Source organism: Puntigrus tetrazona, chromosome 4, assembly GCF_018831695.1.
Source record: "Puntigrus tetrazona isolate hp1 chromosome 4, ASM1883169v1, whole genome shotgun sequence".
Lineage (NCBI taxonomy): Eukaryota > Metazoa > Chordata > Actinopteri > Cypriniformes > Cyprinidae > Puntigrus > Puntigrus tetrazona.
The window spans coordinates 18414392-18430836 of record NC_056702.1 but is presented as its reverse complement, the minus strand read 5'-3'; the positions used below and the strand labels follow the sequence as shown (position 1 = coordinate 18430836).

Genomic DNA, 16445 nt, shown 5'->3' with positions numbered 1-16445 from the left:
AGTATATTTTAATATTAAATATGATCAAACTGACATTAACTTGACATAACTAGTGAATCACAGCAATTTAATCACCACCGTCTGAATATGAGATGAACGACATGAGAATAATACAAAAGTGAATTGTTGATGTTATGCCATTTCAGAAAGAAATAGCAATTGATTCTTTACAAAACAGAACAACTTAAAATGTTTAATAAAATGACTTATAACAATATGAGCTGTTTATTTAGTTACTGTAGTTTTTGTGATTGTTTGTCATTTCCATCTAGAGTCAGTGTTGAAGATCAAACTGTTCAGATCCATCATGAATGAAACACAAACATCTGGAGATGAAGAGTATTCTCCAGCCTGCAGGTAATTTGAGGAACACAATAAATCGATTCTCTTATAGAAATAAAACCATAAACACTTGTAAAATAAAAATAAAAATAAAGATCACTTTTGAAATATTCTTTATAATTCTGATTCTAAGAAAAAAAACATCTGTTCTGTTTCAGCTCAGTTCATCAGAAGAGATCAGAAGCAGAGCCCAGCTGTGTGTCTATGAAGAGTGACTGCTCTATGAAACAGCCAGTGAGGTTTAAGAGTGAAGATTCACAGCCTGGACTCAGGTATGACACTTATATGATGTTTTGCTACAGTTTATATTATCATATATTATAAAGTACTCTTTATGAATATGATCATAATAAATAACGGAAGTGTTAAATACAGTAATTTAAGTGATCAAGTTGAATCTCTCTCTGTTTTAGTTCAGTTCATCAGAAGAGATCAGAAGCAGAGTCCAGCTGTGTGTCTATGAAGAGAGAGGCATCTGTGATTCAGTCTTTAGATTTTAAGAGAGGAGTCCTCGACACATTTAGATCAAATCTGCAGAAGAAGTTTGAGTGTCTGTGTGAGGGAACAGCGACGCAGAGAAACCCAACACTGCTGAATGAGATCTACACAGAGCTCTACATCACAGAGAGTGAGAGAGGAGAGATCAATAATGAGCATGAGGTGAGACAGATTGAGACACAATCCAGGAGAGAAGTAACAGAGGACACAGCCATCAAATGCAGTGACATCTTCAGACCTTTACCTGGACAAGACAAAGACATCAGAACTGTGCTGACAAAGGGAGTCGCTGGCATTGGAAAAACAGTCTCTGTGCAGAAGTTCATTCTGGACTGGGCCGAATGGAAAGAGAATCAGGACGTCCAGCTGATATTTCCACTTCCTTTTAGAGAAATCAACTTGATGAAGGACAAAAGACTCAGTCTTTTAGATCTTCTTCAAGTCTTCTTCCCTGAAACTAAAGAAATGGAAATATCCAGTGATGAATATAAAGTGTTGTTCATCTTTGATGGTCTGGACGAGTGTCGTCTGTCTCTGGACTTTATGAGTAAAGTGAAACTGTATAATATATCTGAGTCAGCCTCAGTGGATGTGCTACTGATGAACCTGATTGTGGGGAATCTGCTTCCCTCTGCTCTCATCTGGATCACCTCCAGACCAGCAGCAGCTGATCTTGTCCCCTCTGAGTGCTTCCATCGAGTGACAGAGGTACGAGGCTTCAATGAGCCACAGAAGGAGGAATACTTCAGGAAGAGGATCAGTGATCAGAGTCTGGCAGACAGGATAATCTCACACCAGAAGTCCTCCAGGAGTCTCTTCATCATGTGTCACATCCCAGTCTTCTGCTGGATCTCAGCCACTGTTCTTGAGAAGATCTTGAGTCGAGCAGAGACTGGGGAGATTCCCAAGACTCTCACTCAAATGTACACACACTTCCTAATGCTTCAGACCAACATCAAACATGAGAAAGACTATGAGAAGAAGGTGACTGATAAAGACATGATCCTCAAACTGGGGAAACTGGCTTTTCAGCAGCTTGTGAAAGGAAACCTGATCTTCTATGATGAAGACCTAAGAGAATGTGGCATTGAGGTGACAGAAGCATCTGTTTACTCAGGACTGTGCACTCAGATCTTCAGAGAGGATCTGGGCTTGTTTCAGGGGAAAGTCTTCTGCTTCGTTCATCTGAGTCTTCAGGAACATCTAGCAGCTCTATATGTGCATCTCTCTTTTACAAACAAGAAGAAAAATGTTTTCGACAAAACCAAACACAGTCTATTGTCCAAGATATTTTACCAGAATAAATATAATTCATTATCTGAGCTGCATCAGAGAGCTGTGAACGAGACTCTAAAGAGTAAGAATGGACATCTAGATCTTTTCCTGCGGTTTCTTCTGGGTCTCTCAGTGGAGTCCAATCAGACTCTCTTAAGAAAACTACTGACACAGACAGGAAGCTGCTCCTACAACAAAGAGGAAACAGTTCAGTTCATCAAAAAGAAGATCAGGAATAATCACTCTTCAGAGAAATCCATCAATCTGTTTCACTGTCTGAATGAACTGGGTGATGATTCACTGATGCAGGAGATCCAGGGTTATCTGAAATCTGGAGAAATAAGAGAAATCAACCTCTCCTCTTCACAGTGGTCAGCTCTGGTTTATGTGTTGCTGACATCAGAGCAAAAGATGGATGTCTTTGATCTAAAACAGTTTGTTGGAAAACAACATACAGGAGATGAAGTTCTTCAGTATCTGTTACCTGTGGTTAAAGAATCCAGATTAGTTCTGTAAGTAACACTGAAGATCAATACACTTTAAAAACATGTTCATGATATAGTTTGTGTTTTTACTAAAATTAATGTGAACGATCACATTTCTGGCAGTGAACAAGAGAGTTTTGGGAGATTCACTAAACCAGTCGATGAGGTCTTTGTGTGATCTGTGTAACAGTTCCTCCAGATTTGTGCAGCACTTTTTCAGATTTTTTTAAATATATAATTTTTAAAAAATTTTAAATACTCAATATTTGTTTTGTTTTAATCTGTCTTTTGTATTTTAATGGAGCAGTAGATATTTAGCAATTTTAGAGCATGCATTAACTGACTAATGCAAACAATGTATTAATAATAAACAACCAAATAATTATTTCAAATGACATAAAGTTTATTAACAGAATGCCAGCAGTGCATGATCAAGAAAGAAAAATGCAACCAATGCATCAATTTTTGCAAGTAATTAATCCATTCTAAAGATTGACAACTATGCATCATCTCCACATAATTGACGAAAGAAATGTGAAAACCAACATTTCATTTCTTTTTTTTTCACATATCAGTATAAAGTGTGTGTAAAGCTACAAATAAGATTTTTAGTTAACCTCCTTTGGCTTAATAACACCAGCTTGTTCACCAGCTTTCATCATTCACTAAGTTTGAGAAAGCATATTTGTACCATTTGGCCGAGGTACTCTCATGTAGATCTTTCCAGAACACATCCAAATCCACCTCCACCTCAAACTTGTCAAGTAAGAGGTTAGTTCATTTTGTTGCACATCACTGAAATGTGAAATGGCCTTACAACACATTGTTATCTAAGGGTTAAACACCCTGACCTCCTGGTCAACCTTATGCCCATCTGCCATGTACTTTGTTGAGTTTATCCTCTGCACTGCTGTATGTTGAGTCTGAGTCTTAATTGCAAACGGGAGTCAAAGGTTCTTAAAGTACTATGAACACGTTTCATACTGATGCTCCTTATTGGCAACGAAAGTAGCAAATCTTCCAGATAAAATAAATTGAAATATCTTGGTTGTCACTGTATGTCTGCTCTGGGAGATGCTGAGAAACTGGAGGATAACCTTCTGTTTGTCAGCCATGATGAAGATCTGGCCATTTAAAGATTGAGCCAGGTTTCTATCTTTAATCGTTTTAATGAACTCTTTACACCAATGGTGATGAACGTCTGCCACACATCTGGGAATAAAAGTTAAACAAAGAATGAAAGTCTAAGCAAACTTTACCTCAATGATAAATGTAATTATATTTCCGAAAATGAAGGCAAAGTATACAACTAGACTATGATATTATTTAATCTATGATATATTGAATTTCCTGTGTTTATTTTCTGTTCTTTATTTCTTTTGTTCCTAAATATGAGTGCATTTGGTTTCATAAAAATAAATAAATAAATATTATTAATAATAAAAATAGTAATAAAAAATCTGACTTTTAAGGACAATCTGGGCATATAAGCAGTTTCAGTGCCAAAACAAAGAAACACACAATAGGGTCAGAAGACTTTCTAAGCACTACCTTGCTGGTCAGTCTCAACATTACATTGTTCCAATTGGTCTAGAAATAGTTACCATATACTATAAGACTTATCAATATTACCCATAACTCCATACCAGACATGTGCAATATTACAGTAAGATATGTCAACCAGGTCTTAAACTGAGGAAAAGTGTCTGATTTCCACAGCCTGAGAATGAGACTTTTAGCAATAATCATTCCTTAAATGATGGTACTTTGTACAGACACATTATGATCAGACACAGAGAAACAGAATAACCAAATAATGCTATTTCAGGACCAAGTATAAACACACAACCATTCAAGATTTTATTTGTCACATACAATTTGTACAAGTACAACTTGTAGTGAAATGTTATTATGGTACATTCCAAGACTGTGCAGAGAAGAAAAAAATAAATATATTTAAATGTAGAATGTAAAATAAATACTTACACCAAAAAATATACATCAAAATAACAACATATATTGTACACTTTATTTTATTGTCATTATATGTATGTACATGTCAGAGAACCACTTAAATATGTCACACCAAAAATCTTAAAGTATTGGACATGTCAAAGAGCCTTCTGCAGATTTACATCGGTCACAAATAGGAGAAATGTTAGAAAAAAATCTGTGCAGTTCTAATTTTGAATAATGCAGTCTATGCATCATTTTAAACTGAATTAATTGATGTATAGAATTAACAGAACAAGGTAGAATCCTGCTGAGGCCCTCTTCCCATACATCAGCCTCAATCCATAAACCCAGTTCCTCTTTCCAGGCATTTTTCAACAAAGAAGAAGAATGATTAGTTTCTAGAGAAAATAAATTTACAAAATCTGAAATTAAATGTTTGGAATCAGGTGAGCCCAACAATATCCTATAAATCCTTCTTTCTTCCGGCAAAAAAGATACAACTGCATGATGTACATAATTTAATCTGTAAATGCCGAAAAAAGTGTGTTGTGGGGAGAGAAAACTTTTCTTTTAGTTGAGAAAATGAGACAAAATGTTTGTTAAAATAAAAATTCTGCAGGGTGACCATACCACTCTGCCTCCAGGTGTTGAATTTCAGAGATAGAAGGGGAAATGCATGCAAAAATTTCTTAATTTTACGCCATATTTTCAAACAGTTTAAAACAATAAAATGATCAATCTTAACAGATGCAAGTGATAGAGCGAAGCAAACTATTTTTAATAATTTTTTTTTCAATAGCAATCCAGGGGGTGTATCAGTGGGGATTTCCACTTTATAATCATCCTGCCAGTAGACAAGGGCCCTGACATTTGCTGCCCAGTAGTAGTGTAAGAAACATGGTAACCCTAGTCCACCTTTACCTCTTGCCTTCTGTAAATGTATCTTTATGGATATTCTGTGAGCTTTAAAGCCCCAGAAGGGAGAAAAGTTAAGAGAGTTAGGGAGAGTTAATGAATCTAATGTTTAAAAAAAAGACTTTGTCAAAGAAATGGGTGTTTATAGAGCCTGTCATAGAAAGAGGAAGTGTCCTCCATTTGCTTATGTTTGTCTTCAAACCAATTTATTAAAAAACTACTTAAAAATTAATTAGGTTTTTTTGTACAGAATAACGTCTCGGTTACGTATGTAACCCTCGTATGTAACCCTTGGGATCTCGCTTCGAGAGTATAAATAAGCAGTGGGTGCAGCGCATATTCAGGTTTTCGCTGAGGAGCCGAGCTAGTGACCCGGCCCCTTCAGCGGAGGTGCAGCACCATGGCGAAGGGATATGACGTCTCCGTTCCCTTCTTCAGGGAACGAGGGTTACATAAGTAAATGAGACGTTCCCTTTCAGTCGGGCACTCCGAGTCACGTCAGATGACCAACGAATTGGGATCCCTACCAAAACGCCAAAATCCCTACCATGGACGCTGCCTCTTCCAGTGTTCTGTGGGAGCCCACAAGCCCCCTCAGTCTATCGGCGTAGGCCGTGGCTCAGCCACAAGAAGCCAGATACTTTTGTAAACAATACCCGTTCGTAAGACTGGGACACTGGGGAACGTCCCATGTTCTAGGTAAAAAGCACCAAAAAAGCCTGCAGGTCCCCTACCCTCTTGATGGAGGCCAATGCGAGCAGGAACAACATCTTCATAGATAAGAACTTTAGCCCAACTGCTGGCAAAGGTTCAACGGAGCCTGCTGCAGTGCTGTCAGCACTACAGACAGGTCTCAAGAGGGTTCAACCTCCTGGCCTCCCTTTAGGAACCGGATGATCAGGTCATGCTTACCCACAGACCTCCCGTCTATGGGGTCATGATTTGCAACGACCGCAGCACCTTTAAGGGTGGAGGGAGACAGCCTTCGCTCCAAGCCTTGCTGCAAGAAGGTAAGCATGACTCTGATAGGGCAATTCTGGTGGTCTTCACCTTGAGAAGAACACCACTCGACGAACAGGCTCCACTTCAAGGCATAGGCCTGTCTCGTGGACGACGCTCTAGCCGAAGAAATGGTGTCAACTACCCCTTGAGGTAGGTCACCTAGAGCCTCCGCGTCCCATCCAGGGACCAGACATGGAGTTTCCAGAGGGGTGCCAAAGGGGTCCCCCGTCTCTGAGTCAGAAGATCCAAGGCCAAGGAGAGGCTGTCGCGAGGAGCACAAGTTCCGGGAACCAAGTCTTCGTGGGCCAGTAGGGTACTACTAGCAAGACCTGCTCCTCGTCCTCCCTGATCTTGCACAGTGTCTGTGCAAGAAGGCTCACTGGGGGATATGGATACTTGCAAAGGCCCCGTGGCCAGCTGTGTGCCAGTGCGTCCGTGCAGTGTGTCAGGGAGAAAAACCACTGGCAATGGGAAGTCTATGGAGAGGCAAACAGGTCTACCTGAGCGGCTTCGAAACATTCCCAAATCAGCTGAACCGTCTGGGGATGGATTCTCCATTCTCCGGGTAGTGCAGCTCGCGACAGCTTGTCAGCTGCCTGGTTGCACACTCCTGGAATGTGAATGGCGTGAAGCAACCTCAGAAACTTCTGACTCCATAGGAGGAGGTGGCGGGCTAGTTGCGACATACGACGGGAGCGTAGACCACCTTGGCATCCATGAAACCACAGCATACCTGGAGACCTGCTCCAGGGGCACTCCAAAGGAACGAAAGGTCTGACCACAGGGTGAAGGTTTGGCGGCATGCCGGTGTTATTTGAACCCGGTGAGTGCCACGTTGCCACGCCCACCTCGGGACTCGATCGTGTAGCCAATGTTGAAGCGGCCTCATATGGAGTAGTCCCAGAGGTGTCACTGCGGCCATGGCTGCCATATGCCCCAGGAGCCTCTGAAAATATTTCAGTGGGACCGCCGTCCTGCTCTTGAACATATTCAAGCAGTTCAACACCGAATTGGCACGCTCCTGTGTGAGGCATGCCGTCTAATCGATCAAATCCAGCTCCATCCCAAGAAAAGAGATCCTCTGTGTTGGACAGATCTCCTCTTTCTTTGTTTGCTCTTCTCCTGGTTGACCCCAAACCCCAACTGGCTGAGATGCTGTAGCACCAGATCCCTGTGTTCACACAACTGAGCCTGGGACTGAGCTAGAATGAGCCAGTCGTCCAGTTGGTTGAGAATGCGAACACCTTGCTCTCTCAGTGGAGCAAGGGCAGCCTCCGCGACTTTCATGAAGACACATGGCGACAGGGAGAGCCCGACGGGTGGGACTTGTACTGATATGCTCAACCTTCGAACGTGAACCTCAGAAATGGCCTGTGGAGCGGAAGAATCGACACATGAAAGTACGCGTCCTTCAGGTCGATCGCTGCAAACCAGTCCTGGGGACGGACGCACTGAATAGGCGTTTCTGTGTCAACATCCTGAACGGGAGCCTTTGAAGTGCTCGATTCAGTACTTGCAGATCCAGGATCGGTCGTAACCCACTGCCTTTCTTGGGCACTATGAAGTATGGGCTGTCCCGACCTCATATCGGCTGGAGGAACCGGCTCTAACGCGTCCTTCGCTAGAAGGACAGTAATCTCCAAACGCAAGACAGGGGCACCCGCATTGTTCACTGACGTATAGCGGATCCCACTGTACTTTGGGGGAAACCGGGCGAACTGAGTCGTATAGCCGAGTCGAATGGTTTGCAGGAGCCACTGGGATAGCCTGGAAGATTCAACCAGGCACCCAGAGACCGAACTAGTGGCTCGAGTGGAACCACTGACGTGCAGGCGATGGGGCAGCGAGGGCGAGTGCAGGGACCCGGCTCGGGCGTCTCATGGCTGATCTGAAGCGGGGTCTGAGTGTGTGCAACTCTTACCTGCGTTCCCGCAGAAGTGAGGCATGTAGGCCATTGGTTCGTCCTCCCAGTCTTCCCACAGCTGCATGTTAGCCCAAGAAGAGAGTGAGTGTGGTGCGGAACTGGCCCGCTCAACTCCTCGTTCTCCCTGGGGACCCAGAGACAGAGGAAACTGCCCTTGTCATGGTTTTGGGTAGGACTGACCATGTGGTCAGCGGTGAACAAAATTCTCCACCCGGCAGAGCAGCTCCCTCCATCCCCGGATCGCCCATCTGAGGGCCTCTTGCACCTGCGCTTTCCTCCAGGTTTGGCAGGAGCCTGGACAGGGTGGGGGGCCATCCTTGGCGACAAGCTGGCTGGCCGTTTGCGGATGGGTGGAGGCAGCAACTGCATGCTGAGGCAGGATGTTTCTTTATTCTAATCACCTCAGTCTGCTTCTGGGCAGCAGAGAACTGCTGGGCAAAGTTCTCCATTGCGTCGCCGAAGAGGCCGGTCTGGGACATGGGGGCATTCAAGGAACATGTCTTGTCTACCTCACGCATGTCGACCAGACTCAGCCACAGATGGCATTCCTGGACCACCGTCGCTCAAATAAGATGTTGTGATAGTTTGAGGTAATCATACTTGATATAAGTTTGGAAACTAGCAAAAAATAGTAAATAGTAAAAAAATCAGACAGTAAATGAAATATTTTAAGAAGGCAAGGTCATCAAAGTTCTGACCATATACACTGAGAAGTGAAATATACAGTACATATATTCATATACAGTATACATATATAATATATAATATACATTAACATGAAATAAATAAATGTAGCCAGTTACCAAGCTGTAACGACCATTTGAATCAGTCATAGTGGAAACATGTCTTAAAGGAACTGTTTAACAGATTAAGAATGCAACACTTGTAGCCTTGCTGGAGAATGTAGACCGGAAAATATGACCAACCCAGCTGCATTTGAGCATATTCTCTTTGGCGGGCCTAATATGTGTCTCTTGTAAGTACATGACATTGGCAGATAGCGATTTTAAATGTGACAATACTTTAGCTCGCTTATGCACATGACCCAGGCTATGCACATTCCAGCTAGTAAAGGCCACTCCCTCTTGAAGGTAAATTATGATTCATACAAAAGTTGAAAATGAAATATATACACCCTTTGAAAACAAGCATGAAAAGTGCTTATAATAAATAATAATAATAATAATAATAATAATAATAATAATAATAAAAGAACTTGCACAAAAAGAGAACCAAGAACATTACCCTCCTACCCCCGCCCCACTTTCCTAAACAAAGTAAGAATATACACCCCCGAGAATCACTGAGGGATTGCGGACCATCTGAACAGTAAACTACAGCTTAAGAGAAAAACCCAGAAGCTCTCTCTGCAATCACATGAACACATATCATAACAAAAAACAGTCAAATTAATGCTTCAGTCTAAGCGACTGCTGAGTAGAAGTCATGTACCAGTGCATGTCCAGCCTGCATATATATGAGTTATATTTCAGACAGCACCCCAGTGAGTGTATCAAGGTCTTCAGGTGAGGAAAACACCTTGTCAGTAGTGCCGTGGGTGAAGCGTAGTTTCATCAGGTAGATGATCCTTACACTGGCACTTTGGAGATGCTTCCGAACATCACTAATTTTAGCCAGAAGATCTGGAAAGATGTGTATTGGTCTGCCCTCGTAGTGAAAAAGAAAGTGTTGATGAAGCAGTTGAAGTATTTTTTCCTTCTTTAGAAAGTGATGAATCCATAAATTGTTTTATGACAAAGGGCTTCATTCTCTGATTGTATTTTCGCACACTTCTGCTCAATGTGAGAGAGGAGACATTTACATTTACATTTAGTCATTTAGCAGACGTTTTTATCCAAAGCGATGTACAAATGAGGGAGACAGTCAAAATCTGCAGTAGCATTTACAACCTCAATTGATTCTATCCCAGAGCCTCAATAAAGATGCCTGAGTGGACACCAAAGATGCTTCCACAAAAAAACTAAGCGGACAGTCATCGTTTTGCTCATATTCTTTAATGTCAAAAGAATACTGCTAGATTCAGCTTCAGACTCGAAACCAGACTCAGAGACTGAAGCTGCCTGTTCTGCCATCTCCAGCGGTGACTGAGCAGGAGGATCATTCAACGGTTTACCCTTTCGGTTTTAGGCTTTGTCATTGTATAGTTCTTTACTAATCAAAGTTATGTAAAGATACAAGTCAAACCCAGAGTAATCACAGTAGTGACCGAAAAATATAAAATATAGAGAGGAGCTTCACTAAAACACGGCTACTCCATTCAGTACTCACTAGCGTCCCCCATATTTTTTTAATTTGAAATAATACAAACCTACTGCAATTGGATCCATTCTTCCTATAACAGTTGTTTTACAAAGAACTGAATAACTGAAACTGGCATTTAAAATCTAAAGGAAGGCTATATACTTTTTTTCAATATAATTGTTTGTCTTGTTCTTTACACAGGCTATGTGGATGCAAACTCACTGCTCAGTCTTGTGAAAGTTTGTCTTCAGTTCAATCCTCAAACTCAAACATCCTGAGAGAGCTGGACCTGAGTAACAATGACCTGCAGGATTCTGGAGTGAAGCTGCTCTCTGAAGGACTGAAGAGTCCAAACTGTCATCTGGAGATTCTGAGGTAAAGGCTTTCAATAAAACAAATAAGAAAAATGTGTTTATCAAATTGAAAATCTTGCTATGTCATTTTAATGTAATAATCCAGTCTGGCTCTCCAGACTAGATAATTATATCCAGTAGTCGTAAGGGTCAAGTTTTTAAAATGAAGATTTATACATCAGCTTATTAGGATATGACAATATTTGTCCAAGAGACAAATAGTTGAAAATCTACAATCTGAAGCAACAAAAAAATCAAAATAGAGATCAATTGTGAGCAGCACCCAGAGACAATTAATTGTGAATATAAGGGATTTAATAAATGAGGCTATAGATAACAGACAACAACTTAAACAAAACACACATATATACAGTGCCCTCCATAATTATTGGCACCCCTGGTTAAAATGTGTTCTTTAGCTTCTAAAAAATTCAAAAGAAGTGTTGTTCTAAATAACATAGGACCACAATGGGAAAAAAAATGAAATTCCAACCCTTAATTCAAGTGCATTTATTCAGTAGAAAAAAAACCCACATTAAGAAATAATTCTTTTACATCAAATCATGGATGCCACAATTATTAGCACCCCTGATGTTTAATACTTTGTACAACCCCTTTTTGCCAACAAAACAGCACCTAATCTTCTATAATGTTTCACAAGATTAGAGAACACAGAAAGAGAGATCTTCGACCATTCCTCTTTGCACAATGTCTCTAAATCATCCAGTGACCTGACTCCTCTCCTCTGCACTCTCCTCTTCAGCTCACTCCACAGGTTTTCATTGGGGTTGAGGTCCGGGGACTGAGATGGCCATGGGAGGAGCTTGATTCTGTGTGGGGTGAACCATTTCTGTGTAGATTTGGCCACATGTTTTGGGTCATTATCTCGCTGAAAGACCCAGTGACGACCCATCTTCAGCTTTTGGGCAGAGGCCACCAGATTTTGCTGTAAAATGTCCTGGTATTTCAAAGCATTCATGATGCCATCCACCCTAACAAGGTTCCCAGGGCCTTTGGAAGAGAAACAGCCCCACAGCATCACCGATACTCCCCCATACTTCACAGTGGGCATGAGGTGCTTTTCTGCATACTCATCTTTTGTGTTCCGCCATACCCACTTAGAGTGTTTGTTGCCAAAAAGCTGGAGGCAAAATAAACTTGCATCCTCGTCCAGGCTTGTTTACTACTGTTCCAGTTTTTTTAAACTTCTTAATGATTCCTCTCACAGTAGATATGGGCAGCTGCAGCGGGTGGCTATTTTCTTGTACCCATTACCTGACTTGTGAAGGTCGACACACATCTGCCTTACTTGAATGGTGTGTTCCTTTGTCTTTCCCATGTTGAAGAGTGGATAAGAGAAATGGCCTCTGTGTCACGTCATATTTATACCCCATGGAAGCAGGAAGTGATAAATTGCTAATTAAATGTTCCTAGATATTCTGATCAACTTTGTAAACTACTGTAGAAATGACAGAAATACTTCAATTACATTTATTTTATAGGAATTGTTAGGGGTGCCAATAATTGTGGAACAAGTTATTTTATGAAAAATAATTATTTGTTAGTCAGGGATTTTTATTTCCCCTTAAAATTCATTTTATATTCACGTTATATTTTTCTACAATTTTCAGTGTGACAATATGCTTCTGCAATAAAAATTGAATTTATTTTAAGGCTTTTAACACATCTTAACCAGGGGTGCTGATAATTATGGAGGGCACTGTATATATAGGATAAAGGAAAGTAAGGAAGAGAGAGAAAGAGGGGAGCAAAAGAATGGCAGTATTACCCTTCAATTAACCACATCCCAGTGAGAATCATCAAAGAATCAAGATTCACCTTAAAAGGGGCTCAAAGTTAAACACGTATCCAACTAGTTATAAAAGTTACTTGTGTTAGTTTTTGTTGCTGCAAAAGAATCTTGATGCGGTTTTTGATGACGTTTTTAGGTGTGAGCTGGAGATTTTCCTCTGGTTCCTCTTGAAGGTAGGAAAGTCCATAGCGAGATGACAAAGTTTTTTGAAGGTTACTACCAGAAGGATGGAATCAAGAGTTGAGTCTGTAGAGTATCCGTCTAAAAGAAAAGAAGATTTTGAGCCTTGAATAGTCGGTGTTAGGGACTTCTGATAGTTCCCTGACAGACCCACCGTTTGGGTAGAACTGCCAATCAGAGGCATGGATTTTGAGCGGGAGAAAATTTGTTTGTTTGTTTTTATGGCCCATTGGCATCTTTATTGCTGGTTTGGAAATTTGGAGCAGCTTTATTCAAAAACACAGTAAAACTGGTGTGATGCACTTCATGATTCTATAAGGTAAATCATCATTTTAGGGAAAACGAGAGGATTATTTTGATAACAAGAAAGAACCTTCTAGGAGATATCAAAGTAGAGATAAAATCATATACATGAATATAGGCATTTAGAGTCTAACTAAAGCAAATCAAGAGTTGTAACTAGGCTAATGAGATGAAGGGACATACATACAAGACAAATATATTCATAATTGTGTAATCATGGATTAAAATAAAGAAAATGTCCTTATGTGTGTGTGTGATGTCTATTGTAAGTGTGTGGCCAGACCACGACTATAGTGGATCTATAGGTGAATGGCACAGGGGTTTGTTACTCCTCATAGAAATGTTTTTGGAGCTTTGATGTAGGGACTAGAGAGCAAATCTGTTTAGCATCTCTGTGATAATGTGGGAACCATGGGCAATTTTACACCCACAAAGATGTAGAAATGAGGTCCAGGTCGGTGATTTATCAGCAAATTTTAAAAAGGCTAAAAGGGCCTTTTTAAGACAAAGTCCAAACAAACATCTAGATCTTAAGCAGACGCTACAATTAAGTTTTGATATTTATGGTAGAAAATTGACAAAATATCTTCATGGACCATGATCTTTACTTAAGATCCTGATTTTTGGCATGAAATTTATAATTTTGACTCTTTATGACAGGTTTATAAAAAAATTATTTTAATTACATTTAATTTTGTACAGAGATTAGTATTTTATTTGATCCTGTTTTATCAGTTTGAGTTTTCTATGTTTATTGTTTGTCCTTTATTTCCTTGGTTTCTAAATATGTGTTTATTTGTTTTCAAAATTACAGATTAGTTTGTCATCTGTCTAGCTTAGTTTAGTTTATGTTATTTGTAGTCCTTCTTCAGACAACGGTGAAAGTTTGTTAACCGTTTTGTTGGGTTTATATATTGTTAATTTGAAATCATACAAACCTGCTGCAGTTGGATCCATTCTTCCTGTAACAGATGTTTTATAGAGAATTGAATTACTGAAACTGACATCTAAAGCAAGGCCATCTAATTGTTTGTCTTGTTCTTTACACAGGCTATGTGGATGCAAACTCACTGCTCAGTCTTGTGAAAGTTTGTCTTCAGTTTTACAATTCTCAAATTCAAACATCCTGAGAGAGCTGAACCTGAGTAACAATGACCTGCAGGATTCTGGAGTGAAGCTGCTCTCTGAAGGACTGAAGAGTCCAAACTGTCATCTGGAGATTCTGAGGTAAAGGTTTTCAATAAAAAAAATGCAGGACTAGATAATTATATCCAGTAGTCGTAAGGGTCAAGTTTTTAAAATGAAGATTTATACATCAGCTTAAAGCTGAATAAAGCATCGATATGTTTATTTTTGATGGTTTATTAGGATGCCAAATTTTCCAAGAGAGACTTCCAAGAGTCACAAATAGTTGAAAATCTGCAATCTGAGGCTACAAAAAAATCAAAAGAAAGAAAATCACCTTTATAGTTCTCTAAAAGTCCTTAGCAATGCATATTACAAATCAAAAATTAAGATGTGATATTTCTGATAGAAAATTGACAAAATATCTTCATGCACCATGATCTTTACTTAGGATCCTAATGATTTTTGGCATAAAAGAAAAAGGTACATTTTTGACCTATACAGTCTTTATGACAGGTCTATAAAAAGTAATTTTAATTACATTTAATTTTGTACAGCGATTAGTATTTTATTCCGACCTACCTCTATTTCCTTTTATCCTGTTTTATCAGTTTGAGTTTATGTTTATGGTTTGTCCTTTCTTTGGTTCCTAAATATGTGTTTATTTGTTTTCATAATTACAGATATAGTTTGTCATCTGTCTAGTTTAGTTCTTCATTATGTTATTTATAGTCCTTCTTCAGACCGTTTTGTTGGGTTTATATTTTTTTTGTTCATTTAAAATAATACAAACCTGCTGTAATTGGATCCATTCTTCTTGTAACAGTTGTTTTATAAAGAAATTAATTACTGAAATCTGAAGGAAAAGCCATATACTTTTTGTTAAATCTAATTGTTCTTTACACAGGCTATGTGGATGCAAACTCACTGCTCAGCCTTGTGAAAGTTTGTCTTCAGTTTTACAATCCTCAAACTCAAACATCCTGAGAGAGCTGGACCTGAGTAACAATGACCTGCAGGATTCTGGATTGAAGCTGCTCTCTGAAGGGCTGAAGAGTCCAAACTGTCATCTGGAGATTTTGAGGTAAATGCTTTCAATAAAACAAATAAGAAAAATGTGTTTATCAAATTGAAAGGCTTTGCGATGTCCTTTTAATAGTATTATCCAATCCATCTCTATATTTATTTATATGTGACCCTGGACCACAAAACCTTAAGTCTTAAGAGTACATATTTAATCTTGAAGCTGAATAAATAAGCGTTGAGGTGTTTTTATTTTTGATGGTTTATTAGGTAGAAATATTATTATTTCTTGCTGTTTGGAGAGAATATTTGCGTTTCCCTTCTTATTTGTAGTGTGTAGTTTAGTTGTGCTGTACTTATTCAGAGTGCTCTTATTGGTAACTTGTAAATTGTTTGCCTCCGGGCTATTAAGAGCACTTAAGTGTGAAGGTGTTAGTTTCGTTTTTCCTGATCGACCTCCTGATTGGCTACTGCCTGGGCAAATTAGAACTAGCTTTCCGTGACTGTAACTATTTAAACTGCGCTTTTTCTTTACATTCTTCACTCAACATTCTGGGATTGACTGAGACCTGGATTCGTCCAGAAGACTTAGCAACCCCCGCGGCTCTAGCCAACAATCACTCTTTCTCACACACACCTCGTCAGGTTGGCCGGGGTGGGGGCACTGGTCTGCTCATCCCAAACAATTGGAAATATTCAACCCACCCACTTCTATGTAATTACTCTCAACTCTTTTGAATTTCATGCTATCACAGTTACTACTCCGACAAAATTCCACATAGTGGTAATTTACCGCCCCCCTGGACATATTCTAGACACCTTCCTAGAGGAGCTGGATGGATTATTGTCCTCTTTTACAGAGGAAGGCACTCTACTCCTACTCTTCGGGGACTTCAACATTCATCTTGACAAACCTTACGCTACGCACTTCCATTCACTTCTAGCTTCATTTGACCTCAAACGCCTTATCACGACAAGCACCCACAAAT

General features: G+C 39.8%; 1 protein-coding gene across 1 annotated transcript in view; it reads left to right on the top strand.

The window, feature by feature from the left end:
- The window catches only part of LOC122343150 (NACHT, LRR and PYD domains-containing protein 3-like), a 56108-nt gene that overhangs the window by 598 nt on the left and 39065 nt on the right, over positions 1–16445 (top strand). Inside the window, exons 2-3 of the mRNA XM_043237506.1 lie at positions 273–357; positions 501–614. Coding sequence (XP_043093441.1) covers positions 308–357; positions 501–614 — 164 coding nt within the window. The 5' untranslated portion in view covers positions 273–307. The remainder of the gene's footprint in view (positions 1–272; positions 358–500; positions 615–16445) is intronic.